Here is a 21,500-nt window from a genome sequence, read left to right on the forward strand (position 1 = left end):
ATTACTATAACTTTCCAACAACTAGTTTCCACTTGAAATTGTGTTAGCGTGGTGTGAGAGGTGTGATTTCTTGAATATGTGAGTATTGTAAGATCCATACATGTGGATTAGGTGTTGGCTAGCACACAAGCACATGTAAGGGAAGTATAAGTATGCTTGCTAGAAAGAATGACATATGCATACACACACACACACATTAACATCATATATTGATTCTCTAGGTAAAGCAATATGTGTAGAGCCAAAACATGTCCATTTCAAAGTTGTAGGGAAGGCATCATATTATGTTTCCAAATATATTGGGCCATGGAAGCGTAAAGATATATTCAACGACAACAATGTGAGGACCACAGTGACATGGATCATGGATGTACAAATATCACCGCATTTGTAAGCATTCATTCCCATAGCAAGCGTATAAATGTCAATGCTACCTTTGAGTTGGGTACCCACATACATTGGATATAGGATATGTATTGGATGGTTGGGAGATGAAAATGTTTCACATCCCTCAACTAGTACCACATGGGCATTGTGGTCCACATATTGATGATGCGGGCCATTATAAAAAGGATATGGGATAATGAAGAGCTACTAGGATGAAGGGAATGATTGTCTTTTTTAATTGTGAACTAAAAATAAAGAGAACGGAGGAGGTACGAGTTGATGACCATTATCGACAAGAGTAACAAGAGTTCGAGTTCATTATGAACTGTAATAAATGCAAGAGATAAAATCGAAACAGAAAAACAATGATATCTTATCTCCGACCCTTCTAATCAAGTATGGTTCAAGATATGGTGCAGTTTGTCCCGCTTCCTAGAAATCTACGCAAAAGTTCCGGATCATGCGAGGCCAACTAGGCCCATACTTTGCGATCATCAGATTCACACGACCTACAAATACAATCACGTTTGTGGCATAGAACGAAGATAAGATATCTGTAGCGTAGTCGTACGATGTCTCGGTCGGACATTCTAGGCGATACGGGGTGGGTCCCTTCATCGAACCATGGCACATCCCTCGCCCATGATTGGTAGTTTCTAGATCCAGGCATTTCTAGGGCTTGCACAGGCAACACGGGACAAGGGTCCTTTAATTGTAAGGTGGCATCACGTGCCCGCCCCTCACATGTGCATTGCCAGTTTCACGAGCCCCGACGTGTATGTGGGACCGACCTAGTTTTGCAATATGAATCGGGCAATATCCGATCCTATCTCGGTGTTAGTTGTGACCAAATCAAAGAGGCGCCCGGGAGCGCACGAGATCAACATCATATCGCGGGGCAATGAATGGTCTTTTTGGGCCAGGTCCGTTTCACACTTGATGCACCGGAATATGAGATGTCCGGACAAGTGTGAAACCGGACAATCGCCTTCCTCTTTTCCTCTTCCCAATTCTCTCATGTTCATGATGATTCTCAGGTGTTAACACCATACCAATGAACAGCTGGAGCGTAGACCAATCCGTCTCAGTTTATCCCCTCTCTATTCGATTTTATTAATCTCATCCTTAACCTTCCTTAATCATTCTTTAATTACATTGAAGTCAGTGGCTTAATCGCATCACTCATCTCACTATTCATCTGTAAGCTAATAACAGCTCAACAATAATGAGTCCAATTCCTCCCAATTTGTCGCTATCTATTGCGATTTTGTTGATTTTATGGCTTTTCTCCGCCGATTCAGTTCATGGGATTTCGTCAATACATCGTAATTTAATTGAAAATGGGCTCGGAAGGACGCCTCCCATGGGGTAAGATTACCCTCTCAATTGCGTTAAAATTGATGTCTTATGGCTCAATTTGTATTGATATATACTCTTCTTACGGTTGATTTCCATCCATAAAACCATGAATATTGTCTCATTTAACTGAGAAGATGAAAAGCTTAAGCTCTGGTGATTAGCGTGATGGTTATGGCACCTATTCTCTGCAATTGGCACCAAGCAAGGTTAAAGCAAATTATTCTAAGCTGATCAACGCTAATTGGGGTTGATAGTTCAGCCTAGTTACCCTAGGTTTGATTACGGCTATGTATTATAGGTTAATTAAGGTAGATAATTAAGTCTGGTTATTTTAATGGATTGAGGTTAATTAAAGTCGAATATTAAGCTTAATGATCCTGGTTAACGTTAATTAAGGTTGGATCTTAAGGCTGAATTTCCTAGGTCGATAAAGGTTCATGATCAAGACTCATTATCCTAGGTTGATTAAGGTTATCAAGATTGATTATTAGGCCAATTAAGTTTGATAATTACGGATCATTATCTCGGGCTGATTAAGGTTAAATAAGGTTGGTGATTAAGACCAATTGTCTCAGTTTGATCAAGGTTAATTATAGCTGATGATTGAAGCAATTTGTCCTGGATTGACTAAGGTCAATTAAGATTGATGATCGAGACTAATTATTGTAGGCTGATTAAGGTCGATGATCAATGCCAAATATTGTAGGCTGTTTAAGGTTAATTAAAGCTGATGATTGATGCTAACTATCATAGGTTCATTAAGCCTAATTACCCTATGTTCATTAAGGTTAAGTGAGCTTGAGAAAAGTTGGTTAAGGTTGATTAGTGATAACTAAGATTGATAAAGGTTAAGTAAACCTGTTTAAGGTTAATTATAGTTGATGATTGATGCTAACTTTCATGGGTTGATTAAGTCTAATTACCGAAGGTTGATCAAGGTTAAGCGAGCTTGAGAAAAGTTGGTTAAGGTTGATCATGGTTAACTGAGCTTGAGAAAAGTTGGTTAAGGTTGATTAATGATAATTAAGATTGATAAAGGTTAGTAAGCCTGTTTAAGGTTAATTATAGTTTATGATTGATGCTAACTATCATAGGTTGATTGCCCTAGTTGATCAAAGTCAAGTGAGCTAGAGAAAAGTTGGTTAAGCTTGATCAAGGTTAAGTGAGGTAGAGAGAGGTTGGTTAAGCTTGATTAAATTTAAGTGAGCTTGAGAAAAGTTGATGGAAGTTGATGAATGATAATTGAGCTTCATTAAGGTTAATTAAGGTTAAGTAAGGTTGATTTCCAGGTGGAATAGCTGGAATCATTATGGTTGCAAAATCAATGAAAGCATCGTTAGAAGCACAGGTATGGTAATTGCACATCATACATAATTGTGAATTAGTCAGTCCACTTAATGCCCATGAATGTTGTATTGATTATATGCATTCTATTATTCTTTGCTTAATGTTAACCATGAATTAAGTACGGTGGTTTAAGAAGATTTAATCATGGGTTCATATGTCTTTCACTAACATTGACATCAATGAGACTTGGAATGTGTTCGATCATCTCTTGCAGTGGATGCAATGGTGTCGAGTGGCTTGGCTTCGTTGGGCTACACTTACATTAACATTGGTAAGAGTTTCTAATTATCACCAAATCCTTTCATCGATTCATAAACACTTATGATTGCCACACTCATCTCTCATCTCTATTCCCGATCCTCGCTAAAGGTTGTCAATTATATAATCCTCCCCCGATAGATTATATTTGTTTGCTTTAATTAGCTTTTGTATAGATTTCGAGTGACAATGGGAGGGGCAAAATGATGGGAGGCATTCATTAGTTTTAATTTGGCTACCCTTAATAACACCAAGAGGTCAAATGCATCCATGCTAGAGTAAGGTATGCAAAGATGATGTTACGACCATTTGTCATAAAACATGGCTATCATATCATATAGTCGGAATGCCACTTAAAATACACAGTATATTGGCGTGGCCAAGATGTATCGATGGGTGTGAGGTGTGAATGTATGAGGTGATAGAAAAGTCCATAAACATTGTTGATATGTGTGGAGGCAATTTAAGCCATGACGATTCATCATGGTAGACCATGCATATTGCATGGTAGGATGGACATTTGGGCAATCCTCCTAGGCTTATTGGTATGTTGTGTAAGTAGAGTAGACCTCTTGGGTTCAAAAGCTTTGATGTTTTTTTGTCCTCCCCACTCACATATTGAAAACAAATACAATGATCCTTGGACTTGATGACATGAATCGATAAAACATCAAATATGTCAGAAATGGATGGCTATGATGTCCTATACTTTTGATTCCCAATTGTAATGGCCTTAAAATGATACATATTTGGAGACTTGGATCTTGGGTTCATCCCTATCTCTTGATAGGATTAGGGTAGAATCATACCCCAATCCGAGGCTTGAAAATCGATTATTGCATCATTCAAACATAACCCTTGTTCTTGTAAGACCTATGTATTGGGAGTTATGATAACACATTTGGCATCAACATAGACCCCACACAACAAAAGTTTGAAGCCCGCCATTTTTCCATTGAGTCGATTAGAATTTAGTATTTTAAGAACGATTTCATTTATAGGTTGGAGTTTATTGGTGCTGTATAAATGTATTTACAAACTCGATGTTAGTATCTCAATTGAGGTTGTTGGTTCGTCGAGTAATGTGTTTCTTACTTCAAGTTTTAACTCGGAAATTATGTTGATTTTAGATGATTGTTGGGCTGAGATGGAGCGAGATGAACATGTAAGCTCTTTCTTGAACCCATTATCTCAATATGTGATGGATTATAGTAACGCTTAACATTAGACAAAGATATTTACTACTTATTTCCGCGTAATTTCATCATGTTATGTATGGCAAACGTAGGGCTTGTGAAACCACAAAACTTAGTACATTTCGAGGTGAAATTAAAAAATCTCGGCATACTGATCGATTGTTTTCAAAGACCGCAATTCATGTGAGCTTTGCCTTAAACTCTCGACAAGCTATGATGTTAGACATGCCTTTGTGTGAGCTATAATCTTTTCTTTAAAGGAACAAGTACACATTTGTGTTATCGAGAACCAACAAGACATTACGTGCATTGCACAATGTGTGACATTATTAGTCCATCTCTTTATAAAAACCACAACGAACAATCAAGTTCTTCATAATAATAATAAATGGTAGCGAAATTTTCATCCTCAAACATATAGGCTCGTCGCTTCACGTTAACTTTCCTAACAAGGTTTCTCAAAATGCTTGATTGCCTATTTTGGGAGGCAAACGATGGTCCACCCACTACATATATGTATTAAAGGAGAGGATACATGTAATATATTTGTTTATGCATAATTTCTATTGCGTATATATTCTTCTTTCAAGTTTCACTTTTGTTGCTTTACAAAAAATGAAGGTTTCAAGTGATCATTTGAACTGAAATATCTATTTCAAGAATGATAACGATGCTACTTTAAGGCTTCTAGATGGCTTGATAATGAGATTTGCCCTAGGTAGACATTGCAAGTTTTATTTGTTGGCAATCACTCTCATCAATTATGAGCAACTATTTTTCTTAAAGAAACGAATGAAACCCATCTTTGTTACTTGCAAGTATCAAAGATGAAATAGACACCAAAACAATAAGGTAAACTTTTTCAATGATGTTGTCATCAAACAAAATTCATATTCCATATAGGGGGAGAGTATCCGATCAAACTTGAGTTCTACTCAAATTGTTCACTTTTTTACATCATCACTGTAATAATAAATTACTAGGATGAAGACTTACAGTATCTTGTTTCACGTTCCATACGGTGATCCTATGAAAGAATACATTGAATTTGAATTGGTTTTTCACATGGGGCTGATAATCTGAGCATTAAGTTGGCAATAAATATGACCTTTTGAGTGACGTGAACCCACTTGTCGTTGACCCATTATAAATGCATTGAATCCCCTTGCTCTCTATTTAAGGGAATTTTCTCAAGTCGTCAAACGTCGCATGTTTTTTGTCTCACTCGACAATCATAAAGGCAAATGGAGTCATGTTAAACATTAACATTCAATATTCGTAATGTCGGGCTTAGTTTCTATACAAAGAGAAGTTAAACTTCTTACAAAATTTAAACAATTCTATATAATCCAATGGCAAATCTTAAGCTTGTTCCCGAGTCAAATGGAATCAAATAGCCAAATTTTTGAAATATAAGAATAGGATTACAAATCTTGCATTATATTATACTAGTGGTAGTTAGCTTACAATTGTGACATTATTATTAACCCTATGCCTTGGGTTCCAAACCAATCTTTCACACCTCTTTATTACCACATACATGTTTTCTTAATTAACTAGATGCCATCGTGATGCTAGACAACCCCTTACTCCCTAGATAAGATGCTACATTATTAGACCTAGGCATTGGGTTCGAGACCAAACTTTCACGCCTCTCTATTACTCCATGCATATTTCTCTTAATTAACTAGATGCCATTGTGTCGCCACACAACATTACCAAGTGAAGTACATCTTGGGCACACACACAATCTCTATCACGAGCCCTAGGTTTCGGGGCTTGAGACCAAACTTTCCCACCTCTCCATTACTCTTAATTACATAACTAGATGTCGATTTGTGTTAGACAACCTTATCAACTTAGCTACACCATGGGTGCGCGCGCACACACTCACACACACACACACACACACACACACACACTCTCTCTCTCTCTCTCTCTCTCTCTCTCTCTCTATTATTAGCCCTAGTCCTAGCCCTTGGAGTTTGAGATCAAACTCTCAAACCTCTCTATTATTACTCCATGCATATCTTTTTCTTTAACTAGATGCCATCGTGTTGCCAGACAACCTTACCAGTTCAGCTACATCTTGGTCCCTCGCACTCAACAAAAGCTTCTCACAAAGCATCAATATGCTTCACATGTAGAGAACCAAGAAACAAAACACACGACAATATATATATATATATATATATATGTCATATCAAACCCGAAACCAAGGTATCGAAACGAAATCAGGGTCATACGAAGACGAGAGGACCGAATTATGTATGTGATTGAAGAGATACATGGTCGGTCGGGTAATGAAAATGAGATCGAGACATCATCGAAGGTGAGGTTTAGGGTTTTTGGGGTTATAATTCGGAGGTGGGTCCCGAGATCGAATCCTAGTTTTTACATGGACCAGCAGCCAACACTCACATAAATTTGGTCACTGAAAATCATCATCATCATCAAACCCTGAGTAAGTTCTTGAAGCTTTCTTTGATTTTTCAGGGATTTTGCTCAGGAAATGGCTTTATATGAGGTTTAGGATTTAGGGTTTTGGGATTGTAATCTTAGTCGGGTACTGAAAATGAGATCGAGACATCATCGAAGGTGAGGTTTTAGGGTTTAGGGTTTTTGGGGTTATAATTCGGAGGTGGGTCCTGAGATCGAATCCTAGTTTTTACATGAACCAGCAGCCAACACTCACATAAATTTGGTCACTGAAAATCATCATCATCATCAAACCCTGAGTAAGTTCTTGAAGCTTTCTTTGATTTTTCAGGGATTTTGCTATGAGGTTTAGGATTTAGGGTTTTGGGATTGTAATCTTAGTCGAGTCTCCAGATCGAATCCGAGTTCTTTCATGGAGCAGCAGTCAACACTCACACAAATTTGGTCACTGAAAATCATCATCATCAAATCCTAAGTAAGTTCTCGAAGCTCTCTTTGAATTTTTAGGGATTTTGAGGTTTAGGGTTTAGGGTCTTGAGGTCGAACCTGAGTTTTTTCATGGACTAACCACCACTCAGCTAAATTTGGTCACTGAAAATCATCATCATTAAACCCTAAATATGCTCTTGAAGCTATCGAAATGGTTTTATGTGAAGTTTAGGGTTTTGGAATTAGAATCGGAGTCGGGTCTTAATATCAAATCTGGGTTTTTTTCATGGACCAGCCAATACTTACACAAAGTTGGTCACTGAAAATAATCATCATCATCAATTCCTAACTAAGTTCTTGAAGCTCTCTTTGCTGAGGAAATGGTTTTATGCGAGGTTTAGGGTTTAGGTTTTTGAGATCAGTATCGGTGTCAGGCCTTGAGATCCAATCCAATTTTTTTCATGAACTAGCCATCACTCACACAAGTTGGTCACTGAAAATCATCATTATCAAACCCTAAAGTAAGTTCTTGAAGCTCTCTTTATATTTTAAGGGATTTTGCTGAGGAAATGGTTTCTGTGCTTTTCTTTGTTTAGGGTTTGCTTGAAGCTCGCCGTTCCACCTTCCCATCTGGAATTAAGTCTCTGTCAGATTATGCTCATTCTCGAGGTCTCAAGCTCGGTCTATACTCTGATGCAGGGTAAGGAGATGATCTAAGGATGTTCTTCTCTCTCTTTCTCCCCCTTCTTTTATCATCTGTTATTCCATTTGTTGATGTTCTTGAATGATGAATTTCATTCCTTGTTTTTTTTTGCTGTCTTCTTCGTCTCTGATCAGGACGAAAACGTGCCAAGGACAGCCTGGATCTCTTCACTACGAGCAGCAAGATGCTTCCACCTTTGCTTCCTGGGTAAGTTATCCCTACTCTCAAGAAGAGAGTGAGAGAGAGATACTATGCTATGATAGTTATTATCATCCACGGAGGGTCAATCAACTAGTTTTGAGGGTTTTTTCTTGAGAGTTGGCTGATATGACGCTTATTATCGTCCACAGGCAGGCCAATTAATTAGTTTCAGCGTGGGGTGTTCAATAGATTGAGATGATATTATATGATGTTTATGTCATCCACGGGCCAAATTGACTAGTTTTGACCACATGGTAGAAATTCAACTAGTTTTGGTGGATCCTTAAAGAAAGATAGTGATGTATCATGATGCTATTTATCTTCCTCAACAGGGCCAATCGACTAGTTTTTGTGGATCCTTATATCTATATATCTATATATCAATATATCAATATATCAATATATCTATATATCTATATATCTATATATCTATATATCTATATATGATATGGTCCAAGGTTTATTAGTCCACAAGAGGATCCCATCAACTGGTTGGATGATATGGGACATAGTGTGATATTTATTATTGCCAACAAAGAGCTTATCTGCTAGTTTTAATGGATTCTTAGAAAGCATAATCCAAAGTTCATTATTTCTTTTGAGAAGTGAAAGAAAAAAAGTAGTCGTCTTTGAAAGGTTACTTTTTTAGAACTAGAATACTAATTGCTTTATATGAAGCAGATAAATAACGAGCTCTTCGATCTGAAAAGAACTGTATAACTGGAAGTTTAAATCATGAATATCTTTTTCATTATATTTCATATTTGTTTTTGTGCGCGTGCGCGCACGTTTTGTATCAGACTAGGATAAAATGTAAGAAATAGTTAGGATCTTACAATCCTTGTGGTGGAAATCGAATTAAGAAGAAATAGTTAGGATGTTACCCTAAAGCCCCTATTTTCCCCTTTCCCTTTGCAAGGGAAAATTTCATTTCACCTTTTGGGTACAATGTGATGTGGTGACCTTGGTTTCTCTGACCAGGTTAAAGAGTCTCAGCAATTTGCAAAAATAATTAAAAACAGAAAGAAAATCATATTTACTTCCATGGAATACTACAAAGGCATACAGGATCATTTTCATGTGCAAACGTAATTTGTTTTCACACAAGTATCTTAAACAACAGCTATAGTTTGGTGCAAAGAGAGAGAAATATCTTCTTTCTTCCGGAGAATGTTTTCAATTCATATGAGAGAGAAATTATCATCATGTATGATTTGCAGGGTATTGACTACCTCAAATATGACAATTGTTATAATAAGAAATTACCTGTTCAAACAAGGTACCATCTTCGTAAACTAATCATTGTATTCTGTAGCTAGATTTCCTTTGTCAGTTTTCTGGATTGCAATATTTTGTAACCTTTCCATCATATGGTCAGGTTCAAATGGATGAGTGAAGCTCTCCTGAACACTGGACGGTCTATTTTCTTTTCAATATGCGAGTGGTGAGTAAAAACTTGAAGGTTTAGCAAAAAGTAAATTTTGTAGCTGAAAATTATTCAGTCATGCTATTGCATTCATGGTTGTGTGTTGATAATATTTCAAGAGTTGTGACGTTGTGGTGGAACCTATGTTTGCTATTGCATTTGTAACCACGAATTGCTTGTATTTGAGAGTGGTGCATTCTAAAAAGGTGACCTAATTTCTTTTGAGTATGTGAATGATGAGCAATGAAAATGGAGGTTAGGTGAAATGTATGTTTTCTCATAAAAAAAATCCTTATTTCTATTCCAATTCTCATTGTGGATTGCTAGTATTTGAGTCTGTGTCTCTCATTAACACGGAACAACCTGTCTTCTTTTCAATACTTCAATGGTGGGTCATGAGGTTGAAAGATAGGTAAATGTATATTTTTATTTAAGATTTTATTTCTTGCTATCCCTTTTATAAGTGGAACGTTGGTAACTAAGAATATTGATCTCATTTGGAATATTTGGTAGACCAACTTTATTGGTTGTCAACGGTATTTATGCTTGATACACACAACTTAGGGGATCTCTCCAGTTCTTTGCATGGATTTCTCATGGTGGCTTCCTAGTGTTTGAAGAAAAATTTCTGTTTTTTAGTGTAATTTTAATGTATTGATGCATGACCTCCCTTGTTGAGTGCAATAAAAAGTATTTGCTCTCTGATGATACATTCTTCTAATATAAAGGGGTCGAGAAAATCCTGCAACATGGGCTGGAAAACTTGGGAATAGTTGGCGTACAACACAGGATATAAAGGACAGTTGGAGCAGGTTGTGGAGATGGCTATCTTTTTCCCTTTTCTTTTCTATTGTATGGCAAATTGATTGGATAAAACTGGCAAAACATGATTATCCTAAGGTAGTGCTATATGGCTAGATAGAGTGCTTGTTGTTTTATCCATAGTAAGGTTCCTTTTGTTTTATAATGGTAGTATGAAGGTTCGTGCTGATCAGAATAACATATGGGCAGCTTATGCTGGTCCTGGAGGCTGGAATGGTAGGCCGAAGCAAGCATAATGATTTTATGTCAGTCATACTGTATATTATACGTGAAGTGAACATTGTAAGGCCTATCTCACAGATCCCGACATGCTAGAGGTTGGAAATGGTGGAATGACAAAAGAGCAATATCGATCCCATTTCAGTGTTTGGGCCCTGATGAAGGTATGTAGAGGGTGTATGACAAATAGTCTATGTTGGGACCATGGATGGTATCACAATAATCCATTCATGGTGTCTACAAGTGTAAAGATACAAAGAGACATAGAAACGAATACAAGCAATCTAATTATAATTGTGGAAGCATGAAGCTTTCCAATATGAGAATAGGTGATATGGGATGCAGTGGGGTGCTCTTATAATATATATATATATATATATATATATATATATATATTATAGGCTATGTGATGGAAGCTCATAAGATCCTAGCAGAGAGGTTGGAAATGTTGCAATGACTAAAGAAACAATGTAAATCACATTATCTATTGAAAGCTTGACCCAGTGTGTTGTTGATGTTGAAATGTTGTCCATGTAGGCCCCTCTTCTTATTGGGTGTGATATCATCAGTATGGATGGTGATACTTATGAGATATTGAGCAATCCAGAGGTTATTGCAGTAAATCAAGGTAAATAGTTTGTGCTCAGAGGTTGTCACGGCAATGTTTTAGTGCTCAATTATGATGGTGTTTTTTTATTGTAGACCCTTTAGGAGTTCAGGGAAAGAAATTGTACCAGTATGGGCCTTCCAAGAAACTAGAGGTTTGTCTTTAGCTACAGATACCTATATTTAGACATGATATAGAAACTTTCATTCTTTCATTTCTTGTTTGCTTGTTTTCCTTAAGGTATGGGCGGGCCCCCTTTCGGGTGAAAGATTAGCTGTGCTGCTATGGAATAGAAGACATAAGCGTGATGTAATCAAAGTGGACTGGAAGGACCTTCAACTAGACAACAGAAAATATAAAGTCCGTGATTTGTGGGAGGTAAGCTAGAGCTACATTCTTCTCTAATGTTGTATTCACCATAGAGTTTATTCTTACAGAAGTTATATGATAGTATATGAACACAAGTCGACAACTAGTATTGTTTTTCACTTTGAGCTGTATTTGAGTTAGTTTCTGAATCACCGTTTAGGTATCAAGTACTTTGAAATCATAAGGTTAACTAGTACATGCTGATTGTTCTGTGTTCTATCGATTCAAGGTTCACATGTTTCTTTGTTTTCGAATTGGATTTGTAGCATATTGATCTTCAAGGAGAGTGGACTGAAACCTTTGAAGCCCAAGTAGATGCCTATGCAATCAAAATGTATATATTCAGCAAGATATGAGAGTTGAAAGACATTTTTGGCGGACAGAGTTGTGTTTGATGCAATGTCTTGGAATATGGATTTTTTCAGCTCATGGGATGGAAGCTAAAGCGGCGGCAAATGTATACAGAGTAGAGATTGGTATTGGGCTAACTGATTATCCTTTAACTTCTGTATATCAATCCAATATATTTAGAATATCCTTCACATTGGAATGTGGTATATAATTATAGACAAATATATTCAATATGCAATTGGGTTTTCATACATTTTTCTCATTAAATCATTCATATATTAATAGCCAGGGTGTCACAGATTATGGTGGACATTAAACAAATACATATTTAGCTTTATGAGTATCTATTGGATCGTTTATCTTCAGTGCATATTGGTAGGATTGTTGTTCCGGTTTATTATGAAAGCCATTATAAATGTCTCACTGCATTGGAATGATCTAAATACCTCCATAATCGTAAGGATGCTTAATACTTTGATAGGCAGCCCCAAAAGCTAATAATTGGTTCTCTTAAATTCTTGTAAAAGGTCAAATAATGCACATAAAAGACTTCATACAAAATTTTGTATCATACATTGTGAAAAGCTCGAAATGTTTTTCCAGCTAATCGCATCAGGTTTTGTACGTCTAAGAGATTATTAAGAAGATGATGAATTGTGCTATAAAGGGTATCCAAAAGGTGGCATGATCATAGTGTGCATCATATATGGGATGTGTATTAGATGTTGAGGTTGTTGTGATAGAGTGTAGGACTGTAGAGCAAGGAAAGTGTATGTGACAGTAAATGATGCATATGAAACTAGATATAGTAGTGTTGGAACCAAAGGAGCTAGGATAAGGTTGTTAAAATATGTTTCTTCCTACATGGCCAAAACTAGATGAGTACATGTTGATGTGTAGAGTTCCTTAATTCAAGAGATATATGCTCATGGAGAGTGGAGATGGATGTTGAATGTGCCTAAATAACATTGTACATAAAATCTCCTCCATAGAATGTGGCATCAAATCAAGTGAGAGGTAGCATGCTATGTGAGTTGTTGTAAGAGGACTCAATATTGTGGGTGGGTCCTCTTGATATTGTCCATTGGTAAGGTTGTTTCAAGTGAAACAAATATCATTGAGATTCATAGTTTAAATGGTTAATGCTTCACATACAATGAGGTTGTGAGCTAAAGACACATTAATGAAGTGGAAGAGCACTTAATGCTTTGGCATGAGAGGTCATGAAGCTCGGTTATGGTCTAGGACTATGAAGTGGCCGATTTGGTGCACTAGTATGACTTCACCTTTGTTTATATATTTGATTTGCGATGATGTGAGGATTTTCCACAAATTGAAACTTTGTGGTGTCAAGTTTACTACTCACAAAGTGCTTTGTGTGGCTTGAACTCATTCGTTCCTTGAGGAAGTTGGAGGAGGATGGGCTCTCAATTGGAAGATATTTTATTCAGTTTCCCATGGATGGATTGCGACCATTTTTTGTTCAATTGCCAAAGAGGGTGTTCTGGAGGGACTCCAAAGACATACATACATGCATGCATGCATACTTATATCATATATGATTCTATCCATACATGTTCATACACAAACATACATACATGCATACATACATATGCATACACGTTGCAAACAAACATACATACACATACACATACACATACACATACACATATATCTACATGTACACATACACATACACAAACAAACATACATGCATACATACATACATATGCATACACATCGCAAATAAACAAACATATATCCACATACATACACATATATGTACATGTACATATACATATGCATGTACATCCATACATATTCATACACAAACATAAATACATATGCATACACGTCCCAAACAGACAAACATATATACACATACATACATACATACACATACACATGCACATGCACATGCAGATACACATACACATACACATACACATACACATACACATACACATACACATACACATACACATACACATACACATACACATACACATACATACATACATACATACAATTGGGCTAGCACAAACATAAATACATATGCATACACGTCCCAAACAGACAAACATATATACACATACATACATACATACACATACACATGCACATGCACATGCACATACACATACACATACACATACACATACACATACACATACACATACACATACACATACACATACATACATACATACATACAATTGGGCTAGTTTTGTAAATTGCCTCCGAAAGCAAGAAGAAAAACGCAAAAAAGCAACGTAGATAAAAGTTTAACAACACAAAAGTTCACCTCCTTTCTTCTTCTTCTTCGCTCCTTCCCTCCCTCCCGAGAGAGAGCGAGTGAAAAGGAACAGCTTCGCGTCTGCGTGACCTAAACCTAAACCTAAACCTAAACCTAAACCTTCCCTGCTTCTTCTGCATCCCCCTCCCTTTTGCTTGTTCGCCGCGGGTATGGCGTCTCCAGGTAAGCACAACTCTTCGTCTCTTCTTCTTTGCTCATTCATTCATTCTATCTTCTTCTCTGCCGGCGTGGATTCTCCAGGTAAGTACAAATCTTTCTTCGTCTTCTTCTTCTGCCTCTTCCGTCTTCTTCTCGATCTTTCTGTCTTCTTCCTTTTCTGTGCTCTGATAATTTCCGTTTTCTTATCTGTTGTTTTTTGTTCCTCAGCTCCGCTCTCATTTGCTCAAATCGCTGCCACTGAGGAAGTCGCCACACCCCTCCGTGTTGTGCAAATTGATGGCCTGGTGAGGATTTTCTCATCTCTGCTTTTCCTCATAAATATCTAGATGTTGAAAATGTTGTACTTGAAAAATGTTCGTTTTTTCCTTCAGAAATCTCTAGTTCCTTGGATGAATGTTTTCGTTCCAATTATCCGAATTTAAGGCCTTACTGAATTTATGCAAAGAATGCACCCTTTAGCTAGTTTGTCTGCTAATCCTCTTTTTAATAGAGGAGCTATAAGTTTTTCATGGATATTTTCCTTCATAATCGTCAGATTCAATGCATTATTTCTTCATAGTCTTCAGATTGTAAGGAGTTGTTCCTCCATACTAGCCAGATTTAAGGCATTATTATGCTTTGCAACCGTTAAAAGGATCTATAACTGTTTATTATGAAAAGGATCCATGACACACCAGAGCACTGATTTATGGAACTTCAATCATCTCGTGGTTTTTCACCATGGATGGTCTGAGCATTGTTTGGAGTGAATGTCTCTGTGCAGATGCAGAGCTTCAGTGACCTTAGGCACTGTACAATCATGAGAAACTTTGATGTCTTGTAAAGCATTCTATAAGCATGAGAAACTTCAGTGTGGTATTAGGTGTTCATGTTAAGGTTTGACATCCCAAGAGGAGTTGGAATATGACCAGATTCATCTGCACTTTCCTTATGCACTTGAAGAAAGGAATATCTTTGCATTGTACAAATTGTCCGAAATTTTGACATTTTAAGACAGATAAAATATGCTGAGATAAATCTGCACTTATTTTAAATTAAGCTTTGAAATATTTTTTAAATTATATAATCCTGACACAATGATTTTGCCATTTCAAATACTGTATGAAAAAAATATAACCTTGGGAAGTTTTACGATGTGAGAACAATAATAGTTTAGTTTTAAACAAGCAGAAAAGTTCAGAGTAATAGCTGTAACTTAGTGAGATGCATCACTAAGTTAGTGAGGCTTGAGGCTTGAGGCTTGAGTTGTAAACAAGCAGAAAAGTTCAGAGTAATCGCAGTAACTTAGTGAGATGCATCACTAAGTTAGTGAGGCTTGAGGCTTGAGGCTTGAGGCTTGAGGCTTGAGTTGTAAACAAGCAGAAAAGTTCAGAGTAATCGCAGTAACCTAGTGAGATGCATCACTAAGTTAGTGAGGCTTGAGGCTTGAGGCTTGAGGCTTGAGGCTTGAGTTGTAAACAAGCAGAAAAGTTCAGAGTAATCGCAGTAACTTAGTGAGATGCATCACTAAGTTAGTGAGGCTTGAGGCTTGAGGCTTGAGGCTTGAGTTGTAAACAAGCAGAAAAGTTCAGAGTAATCGCAGTAACTTAGTGAGATTGCATCACTAAGTTAGTGAGGCTTGAGGCTTGAGGCTTGAGTTGTAAACAAGCAGAAAAGTTCAGAGTAATCGCAGTAACTTAGTGAGATGCATCACTAAGTTAGTGAGGCTTGAGGCTTGAGGCTTGAGGCTTGAGTTGTAAACAAGCAGAAAAGTTCAGAGTAATCGCAGTAACTTAGTGAGATGCATCACTAAGTTAGTGAGGCTTGAGGCTTGAGGCTTGAGGCTTGAGGCTTGAGTTGTAAACAAGCAGAAAAGTTCAGAGGAATCGCAGTAACTTAGTGAGATTGCATCACTAAGTTAGTGAGGCTTGAGGCTTGAGGCTTGAGTTGTAAACAAGCAGAAAAGTTCAGAGTAATCGCAGTAACTTAGTGAGATGCATCACTAAGTTAGTGAGGCTTGAGGCTTGAGGCTTGAGGCTTGAGGCTTGAGTTGTAAACAAGCAGAAAAGTTCAGAGTAATCGCAGTAACTTAGTGAGATGCATCACTAAGTTAGTGAGGCTTGAGGCTTGAGGCTTGAGGCTTGAGTTGTAAACAAGCAGAAAAGTTCAGAGGAATCGCAGTAACTTAGTGAGATTGCATCACTAAGTTAGTGAGGCTTGAGGCTTGAGGCTTGAGGCTTGAGTTGTAAACAAGCAGAAAAGTTCAGAGTAATCGCAGTAACTTAGTGAGATGCATCACTAAGTTAGTGAGGCTTGAGGCTTGAGGCTTGAGTTGTAAACAAGCAGAAAAGTTCAGAGTAATCGCAGTAACTTAGTGAGATGCATCACTAAGTTAGTGAGGCTTGAGGCTTGAGACTTGAGGTTAAGTTAGTGAGGCTTGAGGCTTGAGGCTTGAGGTTTGAGTTATTGAAACCTAAACATAGAAAAGGTTAGTGACGAGTTCACAATCAGAAGAAAGAGACTGTTGAGTAGTAGCTACTATATCTGGTGCTTGCACAGTCTGGCTGGCTGAAAACCATTTGTAAATCTCATAATATTGCAAGTCATCAAGAATTCATAATACAGTCATGCACATGATACCTTAAAATATTATCTTATGTCATCTGATTACATGTAGTACTAGTCAAGACATCATATGCAATAGAGAAACATGCGCCTTTGTAATATATTATATTTCCTCATGCTGTGAAATCCCATCATAGGAAGAGCCTTTTACCGACCACTTTCCATATGGAAATAGGAAGCCATATTTATTCCTCTGTGCTTGTATAACCTATTTTCACCTGCTTGATACGCCAGACTCTTCTTGGATACATTTTTATTAAGAAAATATTTAATTTGTGAAACAGGTGGTGTTGAAGATTATAAAGCACTGCAAAGACTTCATGCCAGCACTTGTGACAGGTCAACTCCTTGGTCTGGATATCGGCAGTGTGCTGGAGGTCACAAACTGCTTTCCCTTCCCGGTAAGAAACAGTTTTAGTTTTCTACTGATATTTGCAATTCCATAGTTGCAGTTAAATTTATGTTCACATTTTAGAGTCGAGGTGGAGAAGAAGAAGAAGAGGTTGAGGCAGATGGTGCAAACTATCAATTGGAAATGATGCGTTGTCTGAGAGAAGTGAATGTGGACAATAATACTGTTGGCTGGTACATTTTCGTTCAATCAATATGTGATTATGTATATAATTTTGGCTTTTGTTTGTTTGAATTATTTTGGCTAGAAATGGAATGTTCACATTAATTTTGATTTTTAGAAATTGTGCTAGATTACCAGAGTGGTTATGATTACTAATTGTAAGGTATTTGATGTCACTTTTAAACTTAAATTGCTAATTGTGTTTTTGTAGGTATCAATCTACATTCATGGGATCTTATCAGACAGTAGAGCTTATAGAAACTTTTTTGAATTATCAGGTGTGTCTCTTCAATATTCTATGGGATGTGCAAAACATGTTTGTGCGTGTGTATATATTGATGGATTCATAGAAATTTTTCATGTTAGAACTAAGGGCATGTTTTTGTGCACTTTCACCTAGCCTTACTTGCTCTATCCGGATAGCAACTTCAAGAGGTTTTGTATTATATGATTTTAAAGGCATCTTTCCTGCTTGAATCACGTGCACATTTGATTTTTTGTTGCATTGCATGCATATGCCAATGTGTGAAGCATGTGTCATGCGATACATGTGTAAATGTAAATATTTTCTGTGTATTTCAATATATTAACATTCATCATCAACTTTTTTGTGATATTGTTGGGTGCATATGCAGATGTATGCATCATCTCGCAAATGTTTATTCCCAATGACGAACATGTATTCTCAAAGTTTTATCATTCAACCTAGTTTTTGTATTAAATGATTTTGCAGGAAAATATTAAACGCTGTGTTTGTATCATCTATGATCCCCAACGGTCAGGACAGGGTGTATTGGCCTTAAAGGCATTGAAGCTGACAGACCCTTTTATGGAACTATATCGCAATCAAAACTTTACTGGCGAGAAGTATGTGTTTGAAGAATTTTGAACAATGTTGCACCTGGAGTGTTCTGATTGTACTGTTGCCTTATGAAGACAACTAATTAAATTTGTGAATTTGGCAGGTTGAGGGAGAAAAAGCTTACATGGCAAGATATTTTCCAAGAAATTCCGGTAGGTGGTTTGTGATTCTAAGCAATTACTAGGAGATAAGAACATGGAATCATGTAAACAACCTATCCACATTCAGGGAAATATTACATGGTCTCTAGTATATTCACAGAGAATAAATACAGTTAGATATTGCATCACGTCCTCCATTTCTGCAGGTAAAAATATCAAACTCTGCATTAGTAAGCGCTATCATGACAGAACTTGAGACAGATACTCCTGCGACACAGGTATTAAAAGATTTCAACTGTAAGGCGGGTCTGTAAATTTCAATAATAATTTGGAACTCATATTGGCTTTTGTATTCAACAGTCAGACTTTGATAGGCTAGTCCTATCTTCCAATCCATTCATGGAAAGGAATCTTGAGTTTCTGATTGAATGCATGGACGACCTCTCAATGGAACAACAACGGGTACTGAAATTTCACTATTTGGTTTCCTGATTGATCTTGTTAAACTTCTCCTAATTCTGGAGAACTGTTGTTTTTAATAGTTCCAATATTACTATCGCAATCTGTCAAGGCAACAAGCTCAGCAACAAGCTTGGTTGCAGAAAAGGAGGTATATGCTAGATGATATTATGTTTTCTTAGTTTTTTTTCCACATTATGATTGTACTTACTCTTCATGGGTTATTTGCGGTAGAACTGAAAATATGGCGAGGAGAGCAATTGGTGAAGAACCATTGCCTGAGGAAGATCCAAACAATCCGATTTTCAAACCTCTGGTTGAGCCATCACGTTTGGATAGTTACCTGATAACCAACCAGATCTCCAACTATTGTGGTCAAATTAATGGGTATGCATTTTTTTTATTCACTCATCCTCTTCATTGTTTTGACAATTCAGGAAATTCAGTCTTTTTTGCCCTTTGTTAGGTTTGCTGGACAGAGTTTTATTAAGATCTATACTATGGATGCGGTTCATCAGGAGTAGGCTACCCCTAAAAGTTTTGACATTAAATTTTTGGACACTATTTTGAGAAGATTCAGGAGTTTATTTCAGAAGAGTTTGTTCATTTCAGTGTATTGTAATGAAAGATTATACGATTTAAAATGTTGGGAAACCATTAACGGCTATGTGTCGTTTTATCTATGGTTTTCCAAGCCTTCAAAGGTTACCCTGGTAGTTTTCTCTCTTTTATGCTTTGTATTTTCATGAATGGAGAGTTATGCATGTGAATACCGTTATCTTCATTGCTGATTCATGATACAACAAAACTCATTTGTTTGAAGCTACCAAACTGCTTTCTTTACATGTGTACTTTTATCGACAAATTTATATAGGTTACCTTTTGCAGCTTGGGAAAATGATGTTACTAGTCTTTTAGTGTCTTTCCTTGAGGAATATTAAGGTATGTTGGATGCTTGAAGGATCAGCCTGGAAGGGTGTCGCTTGTCTGTTTTTAAACATCTTCATTGAAAACACTGTTGTAAATGTTGGGAATGGGAAACTACATAAGCAGGATGCTCAACAATGACTGCCCTTTTGGTTACCAGAAAGGAGACTTGTTACTTGTCAATGATCTGCTACTACTACTAATCATCTACAAGTGATGAAGCTAATGAATTTTTTGTTTTATACTGTGATAGTGCATGTCAGTATAGAAGGTGATGATTTTGGCTGTAAATTCGATCGCAAGGTGTGATATATGTTAAGAGGGTTGCTTGATTTTTGTGAACAATAACATTTCATCTTGATGTAGATGCATGCGTTTGTGTTTACGGTTAAATGTATACATAGTATAGCGCCCAAAAGAGCCATGGCGGCAAAATTATGAATATCGAAAACCCTTTATTTAGGGTGTAGAATGGGAAACATGCCTATGCTTAGTGTTCCTGGTGTCTTTTTTCAAATGATTATATGTGACAATTGATTAATACAGCAAAAAGCAGGAGGTGACAATGTGAAAGCATTGCCATTATACGTTATATGAGAGTTACAGATATCTCAACATGAGCCTAGCTGAACCCTAAATAGAAAGCTACATTTGAAATTTATTACTGCAAATATGATGGTGCAATGGTAAAAGTTCGTGCACACGTGACACAACTTATGCCTATAGGTGGAAGTCTTGATTTTGTGTTCGTTATAAGGAGGGAGGGTCTTCATCATTATAAATTTATAGGTTGAGGTCACCTATTGGAGGAACGTCTTATTCTCAAACATGTAAAAACCTTTTTATTCTCATAATGCTAGATAGTTTGCCAAGTAGATGTGGCTAGATGTGTCGATTATTCCAACTCAAGCCTCTTGTTTTCCGAACACAATTTTATGGCATGCACCCAAAATGAGTAGTTTCATCGATCCATAAAGGGGGGAGATTTCACGATCTTGTTTGATTTATCGTACCATCTTCCAAACCATTTCCTTGTCTTACATCTAATATAAACACATAATTTTGCGTTTATGTGTCTGTTGGTTCTTTTTTATTGCTTCCCATGCGAGTCTAGGAAGTCTATGCGAGAGACTTTTTTGAACCTTACGCATGTATTCGACCACCCTTTCCATGGCCATGATAGCAATGAGAAGTAATTCCATCTTATGAAGTAGGAGGGTGTTATCCTTGGTCCAGTATTGCTATTGGCGTTGATGGCCTCAATTACCATGGGTATGGCTGACTTCAAAGTGCATCATGATCTTGATCCACCAAACACAATATCGTGGCCTTTGAAGGGTGGTAGAAAATGTCGTACTCGTAAATATCTTTGCATATTGGATTT

At 37.0% G+C, this 21,500-nt stretch overlaps 2 protein-coding genes across 2 annotated transcripts; both read left to right on the plus strand.

Moving 5' to 3' along the window:
* The first annotated feature begins 1,588 nt into the window (after positions 1-1,588).
* Positions 1,589-12,363, plus strand: LOC147861349 (alpha-galactosidase-like). Its single transcript, XM_087323276.1, has 15 exons — positions 1,589-1,755; positions 3,036-3,094; positions 3,308-3,364; positions 4,482-4,516; positions 8,012-8,115; positions 8,253-8,325; positions 9,540-9,598; positions 9,698-9,763; positions 10,474-10,557; positions 10,719-10,783; positions 10,868-10,950; positions 11,324-11,414; positions 11,489-11,547; positions 11,634-11,771; positions 12,029-12,363. The coding sequence occupies exons 1-15, from the start codon at positions 1,613-1,615 to the stop codon at positions 12,116-12,118; spliced, it is 1,206 nt and encodes a 401-aa protein (XP_087179402.1). The 5' UTR covers positions 1,589-1,612; the 3' UTR covers positions 12,119-12,363.
* Positions 12,364-14,439: 2,076 nt separating this feature from the next.
* On the plus strand, positions 14,440-20,079 carry TIF3H1 (translation initiation factor 3 subunit H1). Its single transcript, XM_087323277.1, has 12 exons — positions 14,440-14,592; positions 14,797-14,873; positions 17,478-17,594; positions 17,669-17,778; positions 17,979-18,045; positions 18,501-18,634; positions 18,733-18,781; positions 18,937-19,008; positions 19,091-19,192; positions 19,273-19,340; positions 19,424-19,576; positions 19,656-20,079. The coding sequence occupies exons 1-12, from the start codon at positions 14,580-14,582 to the stop codon at positions 19,711-19,713; spliced, it is 1,020 nt and encodes a 339-aa protein (XP_087179403.1). The 5' UTR covers positions 14,440-14,579; the 3' UTR covers positions 19,714-20,079.
* The last annotated feature ends 1,421 nt before the right edge of the window (positions 20,080-21,500 follow it).

This window comes from Azolla caroliniana, unplaced genomic scaffold (genome assembly GCF_043228905.1).
Source record: "Azolla caroliniana isolate FFs.n. ecotype wild unplaced genomic scaffold, voAzoCaro1.0.p SCAF_8, whole genome shotgun sequence".
Lineage (NCBI taxonomy): Eukaryota > Viridiplantae > Streptophyta > Polypodiopsida > Salviniales > Salviniaceae > Azolla > Azolla caroliniana.

Excerpts from the sequence above, each read along its gene's own strand:
- LOC147861349 (XM_087323276.1), top strand. The coding sequence starts at position 1,613 with ATGAGTCCAATTCCTCCCAATTTGTCGCTATCTATTGCGATTTTGTTG. Across the intron at positions 8,116-8,252 it reads GGTCTATACTCTGATGCAGG|GACGAAAACGTGCCAAGGAC; the intron begins GTAAGGAGATGA and ends GTCTCTGATCAG. Across the intron at positions 11,548-11,633 it reads GGCCTTCCAAGAAACTAGAG|GTATGGGCGGGCCCCCTTTC; the intron begins GTTTGTCTTTAG and ends GTTTTCCTTAAG.
- TIF3H1 (XM_087323277.1), top strand. Across the intron at positions 18,782-18,936 it reads ATATTTTCCAAGAAATTCCG|GTAAAAATATCAAACTCTGC; the intron begins GTAGGTGGTTTG and ends CCATTTCTGCAG. Across the intron at positions 19,577-19,655 it reads TATTGTGGTCAAATTAATGG|GTTTGCTGGACAGAGTTTTA; the intron begins GTATGCATTTTT and ends GCCCTTTGTTAG.